General features: G+C 40.0%; 2 protein-coding genes and 1 pseudogene across 2 annotated transcripts; all 3 read left to right on the top strand.

The window, feature by feature from the left end:
• Positions 1–653: 653 nt before the first annotated feature.
• Positions 654–20,094, top strand: casq1b (calsequestrin 1b). The gene is made up of 11 exons (XM_026353447.1): positions 654–1,029; positions 15,425–15,518; positions 16,630–16,730; positions 16,873–16,984; positions 17,079–17,152; positions 17,338–17,468; positions 17,642–17,687; positions 17,842–17,896; positions 18,044–18,144; positions 18,321–18,395; positions 19,212–20,094. Exons 1-11 carry the CDS (start codon positions 772–774, stop codon positions 19,527–19,529), a joined length of 1,365 nt encoding a protein of 454 aa, XP_026209232.1. The 5' UTR covers positions 654–771; the 3' UTR covers positions 19,530–20,094.
• Positions 20,095–21,085: 991 nt separating this feature from the next.
• LOC113157833 (complement C1q-like protein 4) lies at positions 21,086–22,772 on the top strand. The gene is made up of 3 exons (XM_026353448.1): positions 21,086–21,502; positions 21,600–21,728; positions 22,119–22,772. The coding sequence occupies exons 1-3, from the start codon at positions 21,283–21,285 to the stop codon at positions 22,403–22,405; spliced, it is 636 nt and encodes a 211-aa protein (XP_026209233.1). The 5' UTR covers positions 21,086–21,282; the 3' UTR covers positions 22,406–22,772.
• Positions 22,773–23,027: 255 nt separating this feature from the next.
• Positions 23,028–25,257, top strand: LOC113157834 (annotated as a pseudogene).
• The last annotated feature ends 39 nt before the right edge of the window (positions 25,258–25,296 follow it).

Here is a 25,296-nt window from a genome sequence, read left to right as displayed (position 1 = left end):
GAAACCTGCAACAGATGTGTTTAAAATATCAGACATCATGCTGGGTTTAGCTTTGGGTGAGGCAAGAAGCAAAAAAAAAGGGGTGTTCCAGACTTTGTGTCACTTTTTGTCTCTCATTTGTCTTCGTCCATCAGACCATCTTGCGTCTCGTCCGGTGTTCTTCCACAGATGCTTTATTTTTAGTGAGAGTTCAACCCCTCTGCAAAACTTAATATGGGAATGGCATCTTTGAGGTCTTCTTTCCTTAAGCTCTCGTCATACGTGCATCCACATCTTCAGTCCTTCAAGACACTGAGCTGGTATCTGTGAATCGCCAAACACCCAACACAATCACTGTCACTTTTCATGGCCACAGCTTCAAACAGGTGGCGTACAGCTCCTCCCACGTCACCACCCACTTGCTTTTTTTCTGACCACTGCCCAGGACCCCTCTTCACCCCACTCACTGACTGTCCTACATTTTTGGCAGCCCCCCTCTTGGCCTGTGCGCTGCTCTTGGACAAATGGGATCAGAGTCTAGCTCACATACAAATTTGTGTCCATCGAGAGGGCCCTGCCCATTTCTGTGGGAAGTGGCATCAGCAAAACCACGTGTAGCTCTATTTTAAAGGAAGGGTATCACGATGGTCCTGCTCTTCTCTAGCTAGTAGGGACAAGAGGCGGGTCTTGTTCCTAACTCTTACTGCTTCACACCAACTTTCATTGGGGACAACGTTAAACCTCTCAATTGTATTTTTTCCCAACTACCTCACATCTTAGTATACCTCTTGTATGCAACAGGCGACGATAGCCATGAAGTGGGGCTGGATATTTTTAGGGGTCTTCCTCTCTTTGGGAACCCTGTCCTGGGCAGAGAAGGGCTTGGAGATCCCTGAGTATGATGGCAAAGACCGCGTTCATGCACTCACTGCCAAGAACTACAAGTCCCTCATGAAGAAGTATGACGTGATGGTGATCTACTACCACAAAAATGTGGATGGGAACCGCAGTGCCATGAAGCAGTTTCAGATAGAGGAGCTGGCATTGGAGGTGGGTCTCCACCAAAGCATGACACTAGATGGATCTGTTACTCATGAGGGGGAAGGGTCACGGTGTGTCTAGGGGAAGGAAGCAAAGGAGTTCACATAGAGAATTTGGCTCCAGTTCCTAAATGCAGTTTTGCACTTAGACTTCCAGATGATAAGGATTACAGCTGTTGACAGGTGAGAAAGAAGCCAAGTAGAACAGGTGCAGACTTGAGGGTCAAGTCGAGGGGGTTTGTGGGCTCTTCAGGTGTGGTAAGGTCCTGCCAAGCATGACTGGATAGATACCTATCTAAAACAGGCAGGTTGGAGAATGTAGGGCCAGGAGCAACTAGACTAATTGAAATACTGAGAAAAGAGAGAACATCCAACAGGCTGGTCTAAAGAACACAACCTCTCCAGCATCTGAAAACAAACAGAAGTATTTTAATAGCAAAAGCACCATGGCTGGACATGGTTACATCACTGCGGTTAATAAGTGTATAGCAGCACATGTACAGTATTTATACCAAAGCATTTGCTCTATGTAAGTGTTTAGGGAGTTTTGATTGCTGTCTGGTTTGCTTCAAGGAAAGTAGTTGTCTGATGCTGCCTCCTTTTACATTTTCTGACGTATGAGATTTGGGTCGACATGACCGTGTCTGTCAATGCTCAGGTTCTCGTTTTGAATTCTTCAAACAATTTTTACTTACAACTTATTTGTAAACCATGAGATTTGGTGTCTTGAGTCTTATGTGCACCCACCTTTCACCATGACCCCAATCAATGCTACTTTGGAATCAATCTGGACTCCCATCTGACCCATCTTTAGGAGTTCACACAGTTCTTTTGAGTGTGGACATTGGGGATAACTAAAATACAATTCATTAATGATTTTATGCGTCTGACTAATGACTTTACATGCCCAGTGCCCATCCATCCATCCATCGCCAGCAGATATGATGCATCTTTTAGCAGCTATTGCTGAAAAGCCTTTGGGCCAGGCACTTATTGCTTTAGTGTTGCTCAGTCAACAGCAGAAAATGGACTATGCAATTTCTGGAAAGTCTTGGCAAAATAAATCTGCATGACTCTTTACCAGCTACAATCAACGCATCTGAACCTCACTGTCAGTCAGTGTATTCACCACAGCAATCTTCTGATTGTCAGAGTAGCAGTGTCCTCTTACAGAGGCGCAGTGTACCTTACACTCGCCTGCATAAGTCACCTCTGTAAATAGCCTGGGACAGTGCTGCATGCGTAGCAAGTGGCTGAAAGCCCCTGTGGGATAGACAGAGCGTTTAAGGTGATATCTCACCTCAGGTACTGCTCCCTTAGCACTGTCAGCTCTTTCGGCAACACACTGTTCTGTTTGGTTTAACTATGTATCCCTCTGGGTACAGGCTGAGGTCCTAAACCATCATTTACACCCTCAAGTCACTGGATCTGATCAATTTCCTATCAGTGCTGCCAAGTTGCACTACTTGGCTCAAGAGAGAGATCCTTACTGCAGCAGGTCCCTGCCAGTTCTGACCATTTAACCAATCAGGAACGAGCACTTGAGTAGCTCAGAAGAGATGCTTAAAATAGCTGGTCATTACCACCTATGAATCAGGAAGTATCAATTATTAAAGTGCAGAGCGCAGAGAATTAAGTCTTATGTTTGCTTAAAGCTGTGTGTGTCATTCGTGTGCACTTATGTTGTATTTACCAACACATTGATATTTTAATTATAAAAGATATATTTTAATATGTTTTATTAGCTGCATACTAATTTGAACAGAGTCAATGGATTTTTTTCCATTTCATGTGACTATATATTGACAATTTTAAGACATAAAGTAGCTGTTTCTTTGAGTTTGCACTTATACTGTCAGGCACAAAAGAAACGAAATGACCTTTCTTGACCTTTTAAAATCACATCGTCCTCTTTGATACCCAGCACATGAATGGGATTAGTGGGATAAGTTCAGTGGAATACTGCTTTGGATAAGTTTTACAAGATCATCATATTAGATATCAAATTTTATATCGTGCAGATTTAAATAATTCTGGCGCATGACAACAAGGAGACCAGATTTAGGAGTACAGTTCCTATTAATGCCACACACACAAACAGGCTCCAAGCAGCAGCAGCACAGATTTTGCTGCCAGAAATACAGTACTTTCCATCTTGATAAAAACAGACATGAATTTAAAACCCTAGTTAAAGCCACAAGGGAGCTGCAAAGGGTATTGACATCAAAGTAATGAAAGCATCACATTATAATGACTGTGCACTGGAATAAGTAGTGGAAGTTGCTAGTCAGCTGATAGCCACACAACTGGTGAATGGCTGAAGCAGTCAGTTTGTAGAAGCTCTGCCTGAACTAACACTATGTTTCATGTGACACACACTAGGATTTACACAAAAAGGGTAATGCACTTCCATATAGCTTTGTAATGTTAAGACTGTCTGTGTTATCTTATTCAGTAAGTGGCAGAAGCGACCCTTTGACATCTGTTTCCATGAAGACAAAGGTGAACTGTATGAAGACTTTCAGCCTAGCAACAGACTCTAGCATAATTCTCACCATGCAGTTGTTGAGTTCAATTTACTATCTGAGAGAGATGTCTACTGTGAGTAAGAAGTAATGTGTAACGCTCAACCGGAGAAAAGTGAGAGCGTGTTTAATGAAGTGGAGGCAAATTCAAGAGGCACAAGATAAATTTGACAGTCCTGATGAGTTGAACTTCAGCTAAAAATACTATTCCGCCCACCTCATCTGCAGCACTGAAGCCAAAAATATCTCACATCATTATGACTCAGACCAAATATTATGAAGCTCAAATCATCCAAGGATGTGATTAAAGACTAACAGGCGGGGTGGAAATTTAACAACCACGTGCAGAATGCTCTAACTTAATGAGTAAGGGCCACATTAAATACATTAAAACGATTATATTTAAAATATGAAAGGATTAAGCTCCTTAACTGTGAGAATAGTGATGCGGTCTCACCCAGCTGCTTATTCTCTCTGTCTCTCTGTTTGACCTTTGGCATACTGCATACTGTAAATGCCCATACTCATCAATCATTGCTCTTGCGGCTCAGATTGCAGTGATCTTTTACTTGCCACTGCCACCCTCTTTACCCACACATCAGCCTTCTCCTTTATTGTACACACAATCACACAATGTTTATGGGTTAGTGTGTAGCATCCACCTGCAACAGCCATGCAGGCTTAGGCAAGTTAAATAGGGTCACAGTTTTTACGTTATTTAGCTGAACAAATCATGTTTTGCTGGTTTGATCATTATTTAGCCAAATCATCAGCTTTCAACTGCAGTTCCATGTCGCACTCATTATAAAGTTACAAAAAAATGTTAAAGCATTTAACACGACAAAGGCATAATCAACTTTGTGATTGTCAAGACTCCAATTGTCAAGATTACTGTCAGGCTTTAAATAGAAACCCCCTTTTTTTTAAACAAAGCAAATGGTGTAGCTATGGAGATGATCATGATGATGGATGTGTTGGTTGTTCCACCGCATCCAGAAACGTTTTACAACTGTTGGCTACATGACCATGGCGTTTTGTACAGGTATTGTACCTTCTCTTTTCATCTAGTGCCACCATACTGTCAAAATGTATCCAATCATAATCTAATCAAACACACATCCAGTTCAATCAAATGTGGTTTATGATTAAACTAACGACGATCCCATCATGCTCAACTGTGCTTCATATTTAGTGCTAATAATGTTAGCATGCTAATGAGCTCTACTGGGATGGTGACCATGGTGAATATGATGGATAAACATCAACATGTTATTGTGTGTAGAATTACAGAGTCCTTAACATATTCCTGCAAGAGAAAAGCTCAAACATAGACTGACCACCAGGCCACGTGAAATTATGTTAATAACTAAAGAAGGCGACATAGGTGCCCACAAGGCAAGTCAACACGTAGTCTCATAATAGGCAGTGATTGTTCGTTGTTTGGATGAGGCTCATGCTTGATCTTACCTAAGAGCCTCCCATGTGGAAAAAGGTCAGACTGTCATGGTGATAACGATTATCCAAGCTGACTGCTGAAACGTCCTCCTTTCAGCGGCACTACTCATGTAGTCCTTTTTAAATGATGTATAATAATGATTGAGAGAGAGAAAGAGGTGAGAACATGTTTATAATACGCTTATTTAAGAAATGCACCTTTACCATTTGAATCACCTCAATACCTCAAGAAGGGAACAGAAAAATGCATTGCTGAGTGGATCAGAAGGATTTGTCGGGTTTCTTACTATACTATATATTATTATATGTTTTCTACATAATTGTAAAAGGTCTTAACATTACTAGGTAAAGTGCATTGATATGTGACTAAATTTAACTCATTTGAGTTAAGTCAGGGTCTTCCATCGTTTGTCCTCAAAACAATGTCCATCCTATTCAATGACCTGTGAACTTAAGAGGCAGTCAGGTTGCTATTATTGACTCTGATTTTAAGCGTCAGACACTGACACCCCACCTCTAGCATGTGTAAGTAGGATCAGATCTCATTTCCAGAGGCTGGGCCAATAGGCAAAATCCCCAAGGTCCCTTTACCTCAAGTACTCTACGTTAGGTAAGTCAACATTGAGCCACGTAGTTTTTCCTCCAGGATATTTGTGTATAATTTGTGTCCGTCCATTATTCTCTTTACTCCTGTTATACATTTCAACATCATCAGAAGAAAAAATGATGTTAATGTTGAGTTGTCAATCTGTTACTTTAATGATGGCTCAGTGATCTCGTATCCAAACAAAACTGAAATAGACCCCATCTTTAAACAAATGCAAGAACATCTCAGCCATTTAGTTTTCAAAGAAGAAAATCATCTCATTCACTCATGCACAAACTCATTCACTTTTCCTCAGCCACAGTTGTCAGTAGTTAACGTTTCCCTCCGTTAAGTGATCCTGTTGTTAAGTTGTGTGAGAGTCGCATCACGTCCTGATAGAGCTCCCCTTACCTTCCTTCCTGAATCCCCCAATTAAGAGTGTGAATATGGCACTAAATTAGGAACTCGTTTGTGACATGTGATGTCATTTAATATGGCGAGAGGAAAGTTTAGATAAAGTGTCCTCGTGATGACATCTCATCAGTGTTGATGAGGACGAGACGGGTGTTCAGACTCATCCAGTTTGTGAAAACCCACCTGTTGTTAGGAATGGATTAATAATAGAAGCTTTCTCCTATTGATTTCGAGGGTTGCAGCTGTTGTTTAACCCATGTATTTTGTTGCTTGATGCATTTAATTTAAAATGTTAAATGTTATACTTAATTTGATATTGTATATACGTATTTTTCTTACATTATCTGTCACTTCTTTTTGTATTTTTAATAGAAATGTCTCCCATTAATCACAGGCATGACTATGCATCTGTGTGGTGAGAAATGTATATGACCTGAGGATATACAGTACAATATGATACTCGGATATTGAGTTTTTTGCCCATTCAGGAGAGGTGTTTTGTACAAAGTGAATATGATGAACTGCTGTTCTCAATTTGATTTATTGGAACAAAACTATTCTGAGGCACACAAACTATATTATATTTATTTTTATTTGACACTTTGTGTGGTTTTGTGAAATATATTTTAGTGTGTAATCACAGTGGAAGGCTTGCTCTGCTGAATAGGGTTGTAAGTTTTCATATTCTGCCTCCACAAAGTACATTTAAAATCTAGTTTGGTAAAAACATTTAATGGCTTTATTATTGCTAGTTGTCCATCAAGCAGCTGTCGACAGCACTAGGCCTAGATCTGAAATGTGGCTGCAATAGAAAGGAGTGTCTCATATCAACTAACTCGGTTTTTCTGAATGAAATTCTACCTATACTCCTCTGGTTCGCTGATCTCTGGGATACAAACATTCAAACATTCAAAGAGAAGTTGTGATCTTTTTCTGCCAAGTCCTACAAAAATAACCCATAAGAACCGACGGTAACACAGGTGTCACCAATACTTTATTACACTTTCTAAATATATATATATATATATATATATATATATATATATATATATATATATTTATATACTTTTTTGTCCAGGGATTGGGTTGTTGTTTTTGAGTTGTTTCCCTGCGCCTTCGGGTAGGGGATAGGTCTCTCACCGTTGTTTGTGCCTACGGGCCAAATAGCGGTGTAGAGTACCTGGCTTTCATAGGGTCTCTGGAAGGGGTACTGGAAGGTGCTCCGACTGGGGACTCTGTCGTCCTACTGGGGGATTTCAACGCCCACGTGGGCAATGACAGTGATACCTGGAGGGGCGTGATTGGGAGGAATGGCCTCCCTGATCTGAACCCGAGCGGTGTTTTGTTATTGGACTTCTGTGCTAGTCACAGCTTGTCCATAACGAACACCATGTTCAAGCATAAGGGTGTCCATCAGTGCACGTTGCACCAGGACACCCTAGGTCGGAGGTCTATGATCGACTTTGTGGTTGTGTCATCTGACCTCCGACCATATGTCTTGGACACTCGGGTGAAGAGAGGGGCTGAGCTGTCAACTGATCACCACCTGGTGGTAAGTTGGATCCGATGGCGGAGGAGGGAGCTGGATAGACCTGGCAGACCCAAACGTATTGTGAGGGTCTGTTGGGAACGTCTGGTGGAACCCTCTGTCAGAGAGGTCTTCAACTCCCACCTCCGGGAGAGCTACAATCAGGTCCCGAGGGAGTCTGGAGACATTGAGTCCGAGTGGACCATGTTTTCCACCTCCATTGTCAATGCGGCTGTTCGGAGCTGTGGCCGTAGGGTCTCTGGTGCCTGTCGTGGCGGCAATCCCCGAACCCGGTGGTGGACACCGGAAGTAAGGGAAGCCGTCAAGCTGAAGAAGGAGTCTTATCAGGCCTGGTTGGCCTGTGGGACTCCTGATGCAGCTGATGGGTATCGGCAGGCCAAACGTGCCGCAGCCCGCGCGGTCGCAGAGGCAAAAACTCGGACCTGGGAAAAGTTCGGCGAGGCCATGGAGGAGGACTATCGGTCTGCCTCAAGGAAATTCTGGCAAACTGTCCGGCGCCTCAGAAGGGGAAAGCAGTTTCCTGCCAACACTGTTTACAGTGGAGGTGGGGAGTTGCTGACTTCGACTGGGGACGTTGTAGGACGGTGGAAGGAATACTTTGAGGATCTCCTCAAGCCCGTCGTCACGCCTTCTGTTGAGGAAGCAGAGGCTGGGGACTCGGAGGTTGATTCGTCCATTTCCCTGGTCGAAGTCACCGAGGTAGTCAGTAAGCTCCTCGGTGGCAAGGCACCAGTGGTGGATGAAATTCGCCCCGAGTACCTTAAGTCTCTGGATGTTGTAGGGCTGTCTTGGTTGACACGCCTTTGCAGCATCGCGTGGAGATCGGGGACAGTACCTCTGGACTGGCAGACCGGGGTGGTGGTTCCTCTTTTTAAAAAGGGGGACCGGAGAGTGTGTTCCAACTATAGGGGGATCACACTCCTCAGCCTCCCTGGGAAAGTCTATTCCAGAGTGCTGGAGAGGAGAGTTAGGTCGCTAGTCGAACCTCGGATCCAGGAGGAACAATGCAGTTTTCGTCCTGGCCGTGGAACACTGGCCAGGACGAAAACCTCCGGGAGGAGGCCCCGGGGAAGACCCAGGACACGCTGGAGGGACTATGTCTCTCGGCTGGCCTGGGAACGCCTCGGTGTCCCCCCGGAAGAGCTGGAGGAGGTGTCTAGGGAGAGGGAAGTCTGGGCATCTCTGCTTAAGCTGCTCCCCCCGCGACCCGGCCCCGGATAAGCGGAAGAAAATGGATGGATGGATGGATGGATATATACTTTTTTATAGATATATTTTTTATGTGTTCTACATGGTCCATTTAGTTTGTTTCATATCACACATAATTTTCCTTTCAGTAGAAATGGGTCTGGGTTCTTATGGGTAAATATAAGCCACTGTATGTTGTCCATATGTTTGTCTATACCAGATAGCTGATGCATGAAAGATTGCTCAGCATCTGCACCATCATTTGGACATTGTCAGAGTTTTTAAATAGTAACAGAAAGCTGCTGCCAAAGTTGCAGAAAACCACAATTTATTAATCTATATCGATTCTAGGTAACGAATAAACCGTGTAAAAGAACCCCTTTGACAAAGATTGGAACGCTTGTGTTTTATGAAGCTACCCTCTAATACTAGTGTTTTTTTATTTTTTATTTTTACCAATCCAATTCCATTCACTTCTAGTTCAATCATTCAGTTTTTTTACAATACACAGACGTTCAACCTGTACATAATGATTTATAAATGACCATGATATTTTTTCCCCTTGAATGCTCTTTTCGACTTCACTCCACTTTACCTGTATCAGGAAATGTCTTCATATCACTTATTCATGGGAGAAAAGCGTCGCGTAAACGCAGCCGATCAAGATCCAACATGAAAATTTTAAATGTTAAAATTGAAATGTTGATACTCTGACTTGTCTTCATTAAACAAAGTGATGGACAACGGTGGATGTTTAGCAGGTAATTTCTACAATTTTAACCATGTTAGCATTAAGCTAATTAGCACTAAACTCAAAAAACACCTGAGCCTGATTCTGTGTCATCCGTTTTCTGAACCAATCATATCATCTAAGATGAACAGAATATGTTTATTCTAAGAGGCAGGCGAGGTATAACTCATTTAAAAATAAAAATCTAATTGTCACCCTCATGATGGAGACTGTTCTCTCTTATAAAATGACTCCATGGCTCATTTATGCAATTAAAATAATTCCATTTTATTGTTAAGAAACATGGATGACTTCTTGTCATGGTGATACTGGGGGTGGTCAACCCAAAGTCATTGCTGTATGAAGTGCCTGGATGGAAAGACCAGACCTTTTGCCTTAGAAAGACTGGATTAAAAGAGAGTCTTTCTCTTATCCAAAAAGAGATTTCAGAGATAGAGGCATGTTCATCGAAGCGCTGTGTGAGAAGGAACCTACTGTAACCATGTGCTAGAGAGAGGAAATAGGTAGGACCTGAGTCAGCTGTACCAGAATCTAGCTCCCTGTGTGAGGAAATATGGTTAAATATGAAGCAAAACAATAAACAAAGGCCAAAACATCAACACAGTCATGCAGAAAATCAAAGACATTCATTGCTGAATCATGACAAAATCATATTTTCAATAACACAAACTTTAAAGCACACGACAAGTGTGATCAGGTGAACCAGATGGTTTTGGGACGTGTTTTAACAGACATTTTCGAAACACATTATCTTTGAGAATCTTCTTTCTGGGCAAAATCCTGCATCATCTCCTTCCAAACTGTGCAGCTGCACTAGCTGGTGGCAAGTCAGTGTGTGCTTTATATTCTGTTGTGTCTGAATCTTTCATGACCACCCCAGCACACTGTTACAGCAGCCATTACTAATTTACTGTCTGGCTGAGGGGGAAAAACTGGAAAAACTTCAGATTTTACAGAGATCCCAGGACACTGGCACAAATGAGAAATGTATGTGAAAACCTTTTAATGTTCCTTTGATTTTCCATTTTATAGACACATTTTTGGGCTGTTGTGAGAAAGATGATAGTGATAGATTTTGCAGCTTTCTTGCTGGGTGTATGACAAATTGGTGTAAACCTAGGGTGTGTCTCCACATGTTAAGGCACCATAACTGTATTTTTGCATTTCTTCAGATACCGTATCACCAACCACACCTTTTACTGTTAGATAAACCCAAACGGAGTTTGACTTTTCTATTTTTACCAAAATAATAATATTTTTGCTTTGTCAAAGTGACATGCAGTGAACAGTGTCTTCTTGCAGAAACATGCACTAGTTAAGAACGCTTCGCTGCTTTGCCAACATCTATGGTATAAATAAAAAAGCTTATTTGTTGCAGCGGTTACATCAACAACTCCTTTAGCACAATCTGGTGGAGAGGTGACTACAGCCAGTGTGTCTTTGTGTCCCTTGAGTCTTCACTGAGTGACTTACATCATAAGATGACGCACAAACACAAATGTGTGACTCAACTGCTCAGTCATTCACTAAAGAAACAAACACGGTCAAGGACAAGGTAGAGTCAAACAAAACAAAACAACCACCTGAGTCAAAAGCTCAGATTAAATTCATGGCATTTCTTTTTTTACTGAGTTTACAAACTCCTACAATTGGCTCTGCAAGAGTGTGTGACACAGTGTGGAGGGAGAGAAAAAAGACGATGCTGGATGGATGATAAATAAGTAAAGATTAGACTTATGCAAAGTGGTGTCTCTCTCCTGGAGTAACAGGAAAAACAACAACAACAACAACAAATCCTGCGACATCTGCAGGCGCTGTACACTGTAATATAATTTTAGAGCATGTGTATTGAAGTCAGCTGCATGAAGGCATGCAAATTACTGTGATTACAGCCGTGACCCTTGTCTTTGTTTGAGAGCTTTTGTTCTGTGCAGTAGAGAAAAAAACTATTGCGTATGACAAAAATGGAAATGTCATTTCACATTTTGTCTACTGTGTTTTGCAGGATAGATGAGTGCAGAGCAAACACTCAAATGTCTTTAAACTACTAGTAATGAGTATATATTTTGGCAGAAAAGTTCAGTTTCAAATTCAATTTGCACCTTGTTTTCAAGTTAATTGTCATCATGTCCTCATATTAACAGAAAAAAATAATCTGGCTGTAATTACATTAACAAAAATATATTTGCAGTGTACTTGTATTGAAACTTAATTTATCAGGGGACAGGGTTTTCTTGGTCTTCTGTGAATTTGGTTATACTGTATTAGCCTGCCACTTACGTATAAGACAATAGCATCTGAAAAATAATACAAGGGTGGAGTAACATGGAAATCCAAGGTGGCTGTTACGATCACCAATCTACAAAACAGCAATGAGATAACTGGAGTAGTTCTTCTCAAGTGAGAGTCCAAACCATGCCACAAAGAGAGAACAGATCTAAGAATGGTAGGTTTGGCGTTATATGATTAAAAATTAGATGGCGTGTCTACGCTGTTCAGCTACTTCAAATTTCATATAGACCAACCTACACAAAGCAGAGTAGGGTGACCATTTGCAAGAACTACATGTTGCAAGTAATGTGATGCCTCTACTGCACTGTGAACCTGCCACTCCTTCCCAGCTCATGATTTGGTGCCACAGCCAAGTGCAGTGGGAAGAGCACATTTCTGACAACTCACCGTGGCACACTTCCCTCATCTCGCGTCACCTGACAAGCTGACAGTGACTGGGCACTGGGAAATGGAGCCAAGCAGTTACTCTGCTGACTTCTTACTTGGCCTCAATGCACTAAGACTTCTGGAGGGGTCGGGTGACAGCCGGGGAACAGATGAGCAAGGGTGAAAGGTCACTGGGAAGCAAATATGGCAAAAAAAAAAAACAAAAACAGATGGACATACAGAGAGGGACAGATAGGAGGTGATCATAAACAGAAAAGAGAAATGTGTTCATGTTCGATCACTAATTAGGGTGGCTGTAAGAGATGATGGGTGTGAAGTGTATGTAACTGTTGGTGTGTTCGTGTTAACTTGAGTGTCGGGTGTCTTCTTTCATTCCTCAGCCCTGCCTGCCTTCTCTCCCCTCCTTTCCACGCCCATTTATACGCAGCAAATCCTAGTTTTCTGCTCCTCAACATATCTTCTTACACAGCCTTTTATACTGTACCTGTGGGACTCCCTGCTTCGCTTTCCTCTCTACTACAAGCACCCACAATGTCACCTCTCTGATAAAACCCCCAGTGCTACTAATATCGTCATGCCCTGTGCTAGTGTCGGCTTTGGGAAATAGTTTTTGTTATTCAAAATTCAACCTGGCCAGTACATTTGTTATAGAATCGTGGCCATTATCTTCTCAGTTCACTTCTTTAAAATGCTGACGACATGCTTCCACCACTTTTACAGTAGTATTTTTTTTTATTTTACTTTTGCAAGAAAAACTTTGACTGTATGGGTTTCTTGTAATTTGCTACAGTTAGTTAATCCCAAATAAGAAACATCTAATTATTCAATCACTGAATAATGCGGCACACTGAAATGATTCAATAACTTTGGAGGTTCTCAGTCATCCAGATTTTGAATTTCCTAAAATTCACTTTTGGTGGGAACCAGACTTGCCTGAGGGTAATTTAGTTCTACGTTTGGAATTAACATGTCTGTCGTACTATGTACTCAGTCATTTCCACAAATTTTGAGACTTCCTGTAGGAGTGCCCTGAGGATGATGCGATTTCAAACTGAAGAAGCCTTTCAATTGTCAGCTGACATGTCTCCTGATCAAATGAAGCATGTTCAGTTGCTATCAAATAGCACATGTGGGATTCAATAATTGTTTGATTTCTTATGTTAAGCCCTATTCACTCTCAAATAACATTACCTTCGGACCTCATGTGATGTGTGAGGAATTGCTTTCTGGTACTGACTAACATTTAAATTACCAAATTACCAACCAAAAATACATCTATAGACAAATCCTAGATAAATAGATAGATAAATATTTAAATGTCCCCAGGACATTTATATTACCATTTGTAGGTTTTTCTCATATGTAAAAAACAAACACATTGCTTGTTATTAAAGGCTTGTGAGAAGTTGTAGTGGTTGGTAGGACAGTCGTTTATAAAATCCAGGACTGGTGGTCACATATTGAGAAAACATCTAGAAACCCTGTAGTAGTGCCATTGTCTATGCACCATTGTCCAACAAACAAACAAACAAGCAACCATACAAACAACAACATGACTTCCTCAGGTAATGATAATCCCTTGTGAACAGGGCTCTAACAACCCAGTCTCATTGTTTAAGTTTGGACCTATTTTGCCTCCTGTAAAGGCCACTCCGATTTGTTGTAAACATGGAAGCTGTGACAATTGTGCTTTGCCCTAAAGCGTTACCTCTTCTTGCAGTTGATCACAAGTCAAGCAGCAATTACCTTTCAGGTATGTTAAGGTCTGCCTTTTGTGTGTGTCAAGCTGGGCTGCGAAACTCTGGTTCTTCTGCTGCTGCAGTATCTGCTTATTTTTCTCTTCCACTCCTTGACTGCAGTTTGGTTTAAACAGATGAAATTACAAGAAGCAACAACAGACATCATTGAGAAAGACTGAACTGCTTTCAAAGTCCAGCAGCAGCTTGGACTGCCGTAGTTCGACTTTACTTGTGACAAAGAAAAGTAAGGTTGAATCGTTTGACGGGGGCTTTCCTCTATTAATCATACATCTATTAACCAAACTAACATGTCCATCCACCATCTCACCCTTTCATCCATTCTTGCAACCATCAAAAATCATAAAGGGTCAACTTACCCAAATCATAGAAAATCATATGCTCTGAATAGTTATAGTTAATAATTGATGCTATAATTGTGAGTCTCTCACATCAGCCCAGTATAATGGGAATAAATAGGATTTAACTTATGATGCTCACAGCATACAAATGTACCTCCAAACCAAAAAAGTCTGCTTGACTAGACAGAACCAAAAGAATTGTATTGTGTGATTTGTGAGAACTCACCCTTTAAAGTAAAAGGAGTTTGCCAACTTGCTGTGAAGTGGTGATAAGCCTGCTTTAATATTCCAAGGCAGAGAGGCCTAACTAGATTGAAAAAAAAAAAAAAAACTTGGCCCTGAGTTCAGCCATGAGCTAATGTGTCTGGACTCCGAACATCAAAAGAATGGATGACATTGGATTGCCTGTGAAGAGCAACATAGCATTTACTATAGCATACTGCATACTGCACAGGACATTTGTGCTGATGCTTTGGGGAATTGGTCTGCTTATGAATGTTGTCCCTTTTATAGTGCTGCTTTGCAAGCCAACTACATAACCTACTTTTGATGCACTTCATATGGTGTTACCTCACATTTAAAATTACATTTTATTATCTGCAAGTGCAAAAATGTGCATAAAAAAAAATGGAAACCTGCATTTGCATTGTATTTGTATACAACTGCGATAGGTACAGTTTATCGGTTCGTGCTGAACAAGTCAGTATGTTTACATCATATGTAAATATTTATGTGCATGTATACAGTGGCTACACTTTCACAAAGTGGGAGCAGCTCTCCTTTCCACAACACCTGTTGCAGCATCTCTTCCCCCTCGACATAGTTGGCTGAAGTTCTGCCCCTCTTGTTCTTCTGGAAACCTGTCTGTGCTCCTCTCACGCCGGCTATGAGGGCTGTCAATTGTTGGCTTGGGTTTCATTCCAATTTAGAAAGTGCAAGGTGGCAAGGTTTTGCTTTTAGGGCCTTGAAATTGAGATGAAATGCCAAGGGTTTACTCGTGTAAATGAAACTGGAAGTATGTTTCTAATGGTGTTTATGGACAGTGAATCCTTATGATCGGTCACAGAAAGAAAACAGCACTCATAAGAACTTTACCTCGCTCACTCTTCTCCTTGTCCATGCTCCCCCACCTCTCTCTCTCTCTCTGTCCCTCTGTCCAGCTTGCCGCACAAGTTCTGGATGATCTTGATGATGAGGATATTGGATTTGGTCTGGTGGACGAAAAGAAGGACTCTGCTGTTGCCAAGAAGCTGGGTGAGCTTCTCAAGTCTTCATAGATTGCCTCAGACAAAGTGCAACACATCTAACAAGACATGTAATAAACAGATGGTCTTAAATATATAGGAATATATCAAATATAAGAATAGATAAATATAACTAAATGATGGAGAGAATAAGAATAACAACAATAAAAAAACTTGTTCATTAAAGGAAATTTCATCCCCACATTCCCTTTTAAACAGAGGATCCACTGTGGTAAAGCACTGGCTTCATATCTTATGTCTAATAAGTCCAATCCTGCCCTCATGTGTTCACCAAAGATATCACAGCGTCTTCTTAACACTGTGAAGCAGCTGTAAACTGAGTCACTGCTGAAAAAAACCCAGATCTCTGAGTTTAAGCCAGAGGAAACTGAATAAAACTGTGGGCGTTCAAAAACCTGCTATGTTCATGTGCATAGTGTCCTTTGTTGTTCTCTTATTTGTTTTTCTGTAGTCCTGTAGACAGCAGAAATATACAGCTCTGTATAAATATCTGCTATTTTAAAATGCAGAGACAACATGATAGGAAAAGTTCTGGACTCTGATAAGCGTATTATCAAGTTGTCTTTGTGGTTTATTACAACTATGTAGCTCAGAAAAATCATGTGCTACATTACGACACAACAAATGAGGTTGGTGCCATTTGCAACTGCATGCAACGAAACAAACAAACAACAACAACAAAAAAAACACTAACAGGGAGTTTCTCTTCACAAAACTGGAAGGAGCACCAAGTCTACTTCATTCTGCCACCTAGTGAACAAATTCTCAAATAACGTGCACTGCAGCTCTCTCTGTGCATCACAAACTGTAGTCCTTATATAATAAAACATTGTTACAAAAAAGTCTAAATATTTCAATAACAGGCTGATTTACACTACTTTTCACAATATTTAATAGGTTACAAACAACACTGAAGCAGTACAACAGTAACACATCATAGGATACCACACACAAGCTGCCATCGTGGAGTCAAACATATATACTGTACATTTATACAATATACAAGTATTTTGAAAATGCTAACATATGAATCTCTTCCAAGAAAAAATGGGGCAGTGTTTACTGGCTGTAAAAAATAATGTTTGTTGTCACCTTACCAGGACTGGATGAGGTTGAGAGTATTTACATCTTCGCTGACGATGAGATCATCGAGTACGATGGAGAGCTGGCTGCTGACACCCTGGTTGAGTTCCTCTATGATGTAAGTAGTCGAATGAGGAGGGATGTTGCCAATTAGTGTGTTGAAATAGTTAGTTCACGTTTCAGTAATTCAAGATTCATTAACAAGATAAACTTACTCAGCATCTCTTTTGCATGTGCATTTTAATTTTTCTACTTGTCAGGTGATTGAAGACCCAGTGGAGATCATTGACAACGAGCGTGAGCTGAAGGGTTTCCACAACATGGATGAGGTCATCAAGCTGGTCGGCTATTTTAAGAGCGAGAAATCCCCTCGTAAGTCCAAGATCATGATGTACAGGTTCACAGTAGATCAAAGGCGATAACGCTGTTATGTTGTACATGTTTTTGCCTCATTCTCTCCATCCAGATTTCATTGAGTACGATGATGCTGCGGAGGAGTTCCACCCCTTTGTCAAATTCTTTGCCACATTTGACCCCAAGGTTTGAGTTAAATACATTTGTGCATTTATTTTTTGATTTATCATCTGAAAGGTGATATCACAGACTTGTAACAATATATACCATGTACACTGTTGTGCTACTGCACAGGACATTGTCATAATTTGACTTTTTTCTTATCACCTTGTATGTTCTGTCGGATTCGCTTTTGTGTTATGTAATTTCAGATTGCAAAGAAGCTGAAGCTGAAGCTGAATGAAGTAGATTTCTATGAGCCCTTCATGGAGGAGCCAGTCACCATTCCAGGAAAGCCCTACATTGAGTCTGAGCTTGTTGAATACATTGAACAACATGACAGGTGTGTGACAGTGCACCAACAACAGCCCAAACACGTTTATGGTGTCGATGATTTACTGAAGTTTAAAGCTGGTAATTACCTATGACCATGATCTGTGTAAAACTTCTACTACTCACTTCAAAGTCTTATATCGTCATACGCAAATGCGTTTATTTGTTATTTTAATGTTTCAGGCCTACTCTGAGGAAGCTTGAGCCTCACAGCATGTATGAGATCTGGGTAAGGGATCTGTAATCTCTTCTCTAATTAAGAAAAAAAAACATTCATTTAACATTGTGAACATTAAACCTGTATTTCTTATAAAGTGTGTGTATATGTAGTTAAAATACATATGTAGGATCTCCTTGCCATGTTCTGCTTTTTGTGTTCTCAGGAGGACGACATTGATGGAGAGCACATTGTTGCCTTTGCTGAGGAGGATGACCCAGGTACATTTTTATATTAGTGCTTTTTTTTTTGTACAGTTACTGTGTTGATATCATCTGCATAACGATTACACCAATTACACAATCTCAGGCTGATACTGTAATAGTACTTGGCCCTCAACCATACCTAACAGTTGAACTTCTCTGTAGATGGTTTTGAATTCCTTGAAATCCTGAAGGAGGTGGCACGTGATAACACAGACAACCCCAACCTGAGCATCATCTGGATTGACCCTGATAATTTCCCCCTGGTATGAATGTTCCCCAAACTGTATATCAGCCAGCAGTCAAATTGTTGTTTGATGTATAATGTATTTATACTGCTAGTGAAATCAATCCCAATCAGTGTGATATACCGATATCAGTGGTTTTATTACTACATGGACATTTAACCACATCTGTCCATTTGTCTGTATCTCACTTTCAGCTGGTTCCATACTGGGAGAAGACCTTCGGTATCGATCTCTCTTCTCCTCAAATCGGTGTGGTTGATGTTGAAGATGTAAGCAAGCTTTCCTAAATCCTAAAAAACCCTAAAATGACAAACTGACTGATTGTTTGGACAATCCAACATACTTAGTATAGAGAAACTATCAAATTTAGTCGTACTGTGGTGTTATCATTGGTTGAAGTCCATCAGCCACTGGCCACTGAAAGCTCTAAAACCCAGTGTAATCTACCTGTTCAGCACCAAATAGTATCAGAGAGACACTTAATTATGTTTTGTGGCAAAGGTAATCACTGTATTTTTATGTTGTGAAACACCAGCTACCATTTAGTTAAAAAGTGAGCTGCAAAGAGGTGGTGACACAGAGTTTCTCTAATAAGCCAGACTACAGTCTTTACCTGTTTTTGACTAAATACTGTGACCTATTAAAACCTAATGTGGATAAATTATCCTCTAATCACTTATTTGTGTTTAGAGTTTAGTTGCGTAGAAACACAAGGAGACAGCGTTGCTGGTGAACATGTAGCCTGTAAAGTAGCAGGTGCAGTGCATCCAGAAAGTTTTCGCAGTGCTTCACTTTTTCCACATTTTGTTATGTTACAGTCTTATTCCAAAATGGATTATATTCATTTTTTCCTCAAAATTTTGCAAATTGAAATTATTCTTGTAAAATGTTTATCTGGAAAGCTGTAAAAAAATTATTTAAATTGTCCATAGATGTTATTTTGTGGCAAACCTTGTTATTTAAGGGTATGACTTTATTGTAGGAGATAATTTACTTTATTACAGTACACCACCTTTAGTGTTTGAGACGTTTTGGTCTTTTAAAAAATAACTTTTTGTACTATTTGTAATATTTCTCCTTGGCAGGCCGACAGCGTGTGGATGGAAATGGATGACCAGGATGACATGCCCACAGCTGACGAGCTCGAGCAGTGGATAGAAGATGTTCTGTCTGGTAAGATCGACCCAGATGATGATGATGAAGACGAAGATGATGACGACGATGATGATGATGACGACGATGATGATGATGACGAAGAAGACGACGATGATGATGACGACGATGATGATGACGACGACGACGACGATGATGACGACGATGATGATGACAATGATGATGATGATGACGATGATGACGACGATGATGATGATGACGATGATGATGACGACGATGATGATGAATAAATGTTTACTACCATCATTTATTTAACTATGATTTAGTCAGTGATGGCAAAACCCTGAAGTAGTACCAGTACCAGTAGTACCAGTTTCATCTTGCAGCAAACATTTTTGTGTCTGTTTGCGTCCTGTACAGTTTCCTGTAAGAGACTAATGTAACGGCCCTGTGGGAAACCTTTACTGTCACTTGGGAATGGGATTTTCAAAGAAGCAGAGGATTTGCAACCCTGCTGAGGAACAGGGTTGCTTAAAATGTTAGCACTACATGTCCTACTTTTTTCTTTCTCACTTCAAATGTTCACAGTCAATGTGAGCTAACAGAGCGTGAGTTCTCTGACTTTTTCTACCTAACATCATAGACCGAGATTCACCCGACTCTCATTTTCTCCAGTTTACTGTAATCCAGGTTCAATGACATTTTCTACATGAAGAAATGAAGAAACCAACACATTATTGTATCATTTATACAGACAATACCTAAACTCACTGGACAGTCTTAAGATCATTACAGTCTTGGGAAAATATTAAGCAAAACATAATAAAAAGAAAAGACAACACAATTTCTTTCTGCTCTGAAAATAAAAAAAATTAAATACAAAAAAAGTATGAACTAATGGTCACTATTTGTGTGTGTCTGTGCAGATGTTTGGGTGACACTGATTTCCTGAAGACCTCTAGGTAATATACAGCAGGAGAGCTATTTTTGAGCATACACTCTAATAGTATTGTGCAAAGATTGAATTTAAAATCATTTTATAATTGCAAGATCTGGATCTCGCGCTACATGGCTACAGTGAAGGAAATGCATGCATGGATGCATGAAACTATCTCCAAGCAGGCAGAAATTGAATTTATACCTTCCCGTCTTAAGACATCACAAAGCCAGCCCTGATAATTTCAACTACATTGATTTGAATTCGTATCAAGCATCCCATACTGATTTAGCTTCTCCTGAAGGAGGAGAGCGACTTTGAGCAGGTCACAATACATGAAAATGTATATGCAAAATAATTGACAAAAACATTAAGGCTGAATTCGTAGACCTATTCCATTACAACACGTCATACCCAATCAAAATAAGTGCTTTTGCATGCATGGACGTGGTTTAGCAGCACTAAATTAATCAAATGTGTTACTACTCAAAATATTTACAACCTTTGTCTGTGATCTGCCAGTAATTTGCAATATAAAGATTAGCCTACATGCATCCAGTTTCAGGTGTCTGCCCGTGTGCACATCAGACAGGTGCCTGTGCATCAGTTGCATTCAATGAAAAACCCTCCTGCATGGTTGTGCAGAGCTGTGGTCATGTTTATTTGAGCTTTAGAACATTATACCACCATGAAACAACCAGAAACTCTTATTTCTGATTTGTTTCACCGCTCTATTTTTTCTTTAAGTTATGAAATGAAGTGTAAAAGTGCTGAAAGAACCGCATCTACCTAAAAAACAAATTATTTTTACTATTTTAAAACAGTATCGGGATCACCTTCTTACTATGGGGCCCGGTCGAAATCACTGGTCTCTTTTAACCCCGGTGTTTGCTGTGCACACTGTACCACAAGGTTAGTCTGGATCTTATATAATGATTATTAAACTGCCGGGAAGCAACAAATAATGAAAACAAACAGCGAGATGAACTTTTGCCTTTGCCTTTAACGTGTGTTTGCTATGACGATTAAATGTCAACAGCTAACACATTGATAAACCCCAATAAAAGCTGGTGAAGAACCAGATGAATTAAGATTCACTCTAGAAAATGTTCCTCTTTCTGTGTTTGCTGGTTTTTTTCTGCTGTGGCCTGAACATGGCGCAGCATGGGTTTTCACAATCTGAGACTGTGTGCCCTGATTCCTGTCTTCTTCGAAATGAGTTTGTGGCCATGAAAGAAAAAATAGAAATTATGGAAACAATGCTGAGAGATAGCGAAACCCGGCTGATCAACAGTGAAAGCCAGATTGCGGAAATGAAAGAGCAAGGTATAAAATCTTTGGGTTTTGAAATTGAATGATTCATGAAGTGTTGACGTATATTTTACAAAACCTGTGGATGTATATGTCTTTCTTTCACACACAGCGAGCACGAAAGTGATATTCAGTGCAGCACTAGCACATCCTGGAAGCTTTGGACCTTTCGAGAAAGAAACAGCTGTAATCTACAAAACAGTGATAACAAACGTCGGCAGTGCTTACAGTCCAGTCTCAGGTAAAGACATCCCACACCTGCAGTATGGTGCTTTGTGTATAAAAATTACCATCATTATCATGAGTAATATTCTATTACTTTAGTCCCAGGTTTGTGAAAGTTAAACATAGAAATAGATAAGTAGAGTCATTTTTTAGTAGTCAAGTAATCAATTGGGTCGTAAAAAGACAATGCAAGCTGCATTAGTGTAATTCTGTATTTATCTTGTTTTGTTTATCATGTTTTCTTTTTTATTTGTTATATTATTTTTGGCAGTGGTTATTTTCAGATTTTTCTAAGATCGTCTTTAATCAGAAATGTGCACCTTAAAAAATGAAACATGTGGCAAGTAGAAAATTGCCAAGATGCATTGTCAAACTTTAAAAGACCAACACCTTCCTATTTCCACAGGTGACTTCACTGCACCTGTTGCAGGTGTATATTACTTTAATTTTTTCTATCATGCTGGTGGATCTCGCCAGGGACAGCTGTTTCTATATAAGAACGACCAGATTGTGGTCATGACCCACGATCATCAGTCAGATACTGACACAGCGGACAATGGAGGAAACGCAGTGTTCCTGCAGCTGCAGCAAGGAGACCGAGTGTATGTGCGCTTGGGTGCAAATAGACATATTTGGGGATACGGCCAACATACAACTTTCAATGGCTTTTTAGTCACTCAAATGGACTCCTAATTTAGAAAGAAATGTAATCTTTATGGATAAATAAAAATAAATAAATGAAAATAGGACAACAAAATCTCAACAAAATCAAAGAATCTCATCTACTAATGGTGTGTAAAGACTGCATGTTTTAAATGAGCAAAATAGTGCAGATGTTGCACCTTTGCCTTCATATATATATTTATAATTATAGGTAAGAATAAATGCAAATACATAAATGTGATTTACCAAAGTGATTGCAGTTGCTGTAATTGCATCTGTATTTAATATCAGCTTCCACACAGCAGTTTTTTAGTCAAGGAGGAGGAGGCAGAAAAAATGTGTGCAGAAAATGTTGTGTTGTGTTGTTGTGTTAATACATTTTCAATTGTATTGCAGTGATCTGATACAAAAAGTACTGCTTTCTGTTTTTTAATTCATGGATTTAGATTTTTAAATCTAAATAACAGGAAATAAAAGTTGAAATTCTGAACTTTGGCCTCATGTTGATATTAAACACAAATGTCTTCAGTGTACAAACAAAAACACTTGTGTTCACACTCTGAAGTCCTCATGGTGAATGACTGCTACTGGGATCAATAACTGCAGTATTAGTACGCAATGTAATGTGTTGTAAATTAAGATAACAAACACTGTCACAGGCTCACACATTCAGCATAAGTGTATTCCTGTAAATGTTGTAACAGCTTTTGAGGACAACATGTCCAAGTCAATATTTGTCATCATGTCCCACTTTTCTTCCTCAGTGATGTTTCTCAGCGATGCAGCTATTTCTGTTTACACTTTCAGGAAAACAACCACCACATATCAAAGGTTAACAGATTGCCAGAAACTGTAGTTGTACTATTTCCTGATTGTATGCCCTCTGAACCAGTAAATAGATTATTTACATTAGATAATAGAGTCGTGTGTCAAATCAAATGGCACGTTAAAAATGAACAGAAGTCGTCTTTAAGCAACATAAAAGCAGCCACAGTGATCCTAAGTTTTAGGACACTGAGCCATCCTAAATCATCTTAGGAGAATGATGTATTTTTCTGTTTTTATGCTCGTGTCCCTGTTGGGTGGCTTTTCTTTGGCCCAGGGTGACAGCAATGACCCTGAAACAGAACAAACTAGTCAAATACAGTCATGCTTTCCAGACGTGTAATTTGCTGAAAGAGTTTGGTGCCATGAGAGAAAAACTGGGAGCTTTAGAAACCAAGCTGAAGGAGAGTTAAAATCAGATTCTTGAACTGAAGAGTAAAGGTAACGTGAAACTTTTCCTCACATTGTTTTCAAGCCTTGAGTGAAGAATGTTTGACACAGTTTCATTGGTTGTGTTTGACTTTACTCAGAAACAAAAAAGGTGGTCTTCAGTGCAGCCATAAGTGGTTTTGGACACACTGGACCCTTTAACACAGACACAACTTTAATCTACAAAACAGTGATAACAAACATCGGAAATGCTTACAATCAGTTCACAGGTAAGTGCTGTCATTTTCATTCGAGTGTGTCAAAATGTGTCATAGTCTTTGGGGGTCATTCTGGAAAACATATCTTTCATCCTGTTCCATGTTTCTTCCATTTAATAACGATGGACTTAACTGTACTACAGAAGAATATCCAGTGAAATTATCCTGTTTCCATTCTCTGACATCCACTAAGATTTTCAATAACCATTTCACACAGTTGCTAAACTGTTGTTTAATTGATTCATTGGTAATTGGACCTTGCAGATACAGCTGTAGCTATACTACAGTCACTAGAAGTGTTGTTTGTGCTTTATAGTCATCTGTTTCACTTCTACATCAGTAGAAGTTCTGACTTTATGTACATATATGATACATACATAAAATATCCAATCTGACTGTTAGATGTGTTTTGAAGTTAATGACAGATATACAAGGTCTACTAGATCTACTACTTGGATTGGCACAAATCGAGGCTTCTGCCACCACAGGTTTTTATTTCTTTTGTAATATATATATATACAAAGATTACTTAAATTGCTACAATCATCTACGTTCGGTGACTTGTCGTTTTGTTTTGTCCAGTGCTGTAGTTTATGACCAAATGTCCTCCTCAGACAACATATCCATCAGCCCCATTTAGCAAAAAAGTTATATGCTAACATGCCAAACAAACATTGATGACCATCATAAACATTATACCTGCTAAACATGCTATATGCTGATATTCTAAGCATTTTAGAGTGTTGAATCCTTTAGCTCTGCCACAGTCCCACAGACGGTGGACTGTTGAAAATAAGAGCTACATTAAATAAGTCATGCTGTGCACGGTGCTGCAGATGCTGAAAGAACAAGGACAAGAATGAATTCTCTATATCACAAGCGAATCTTCACCACACCAACAGTTTAGAGCAGTTTTAATGTGATTCAGTATTTTGACATTAAGTTTTTAGTTGTTTGAATAAAATGTGCCTTCCCACAGGTATCTTTGCTGCACCTGTTGCAGGCATTTACAACTTCACCTTCTTTTATCACGCTGGAGGATCAGAAGTAGTGAACCTAGCCCTCATCAAGAACAATCAGGTTGTTGTGATGGCCTATGACCACAAATCTTTGCAGGACGGGGCTGATAACGGAGGCAACGCAGTGTTCCTGCAGCTGCAGCAGGGGGACCAGGTCTAGATTACCACCTTCAGTGGGTTTTTGATCAGTCAAGTGTGAGAAAGAGCAAATAATGTTATGTTTAATTTATCAATATAGTAATGGTACTTGGCCCTCAACCATACCTAACAGTTGAACTTCTCTGTAGATGGTTTTGAATTCCTTGAAATCCTGAAGGAGGTGGCACGTGATAACACAGACAACCCCAACCTGAGCATCATCTGGATTGACCCTGATAATTTCCCCCTGGTATGAATGTTCCCCAAACTGTATATCAGCCAGCAGTCAAAT

This window comes from Anabas testudineus, chromosome 18, assembly GCF_900324465.2.
Source record: "Anabas testudineus chromosome 18, fAnaTes1.2, whole genome shotgun sequence".
NCBI lineage: Eukaryota > Metazoa > Chordata > Actinopteri > Anabantiformes > Anabantidae > Anabas > Anabas testudineus.
The sequence above is the reverse complement of the archived record's forward strand: the minus strand, read 5'-3'. Positions and strand labels throughout refer to the sequence as shown.

Bases quoted from the DNA above. Each gene is read 5' to 3' on its own strand.
- casq1b (XM_026353447.1), top strand. From the start codon at position 772: ATGCAACAGGCGACGATAGCCATGAAGTGGGGCTGGATATTTTTAGGG. The intron at 1,030-15,424 runs GTGGGTCTCCAC...CCCTCTGTCCAG, and splicing joins TAGAGGAGCTGGCATTGGAG to CTTGCCGCACAAGTTCTGGA. The intron at 17,688-17,841 runs GTAAGGGATCTG...TTGTGTTCTCAG, and splicing joins ACAGCATGTATGAGATCTGG to GAGGACGACATTGATGGAGA.
- LOC113157833 (XM_026353448.1), top strand. From the start codon at position 21,283: ATGTTCCTCTTTCTGTGTTTGCTGGTTTTTTTCTGCTGTGGCCTGAAC. The intron at 21,503-21,599 runs GTATAAAATCTT...TTTCACACACAG, and splicing joins TGCGGAAATGAAAGAGCAAG to CGAGCACGAAAGTGATATTC. The intron at 21,729-22,118 runs GTAAAGACATCC...CTATTTCCACAG, and splicing joins TGCTTACAGTCCAGTCTCAG to GTGACTTCACTGCACCTGTT.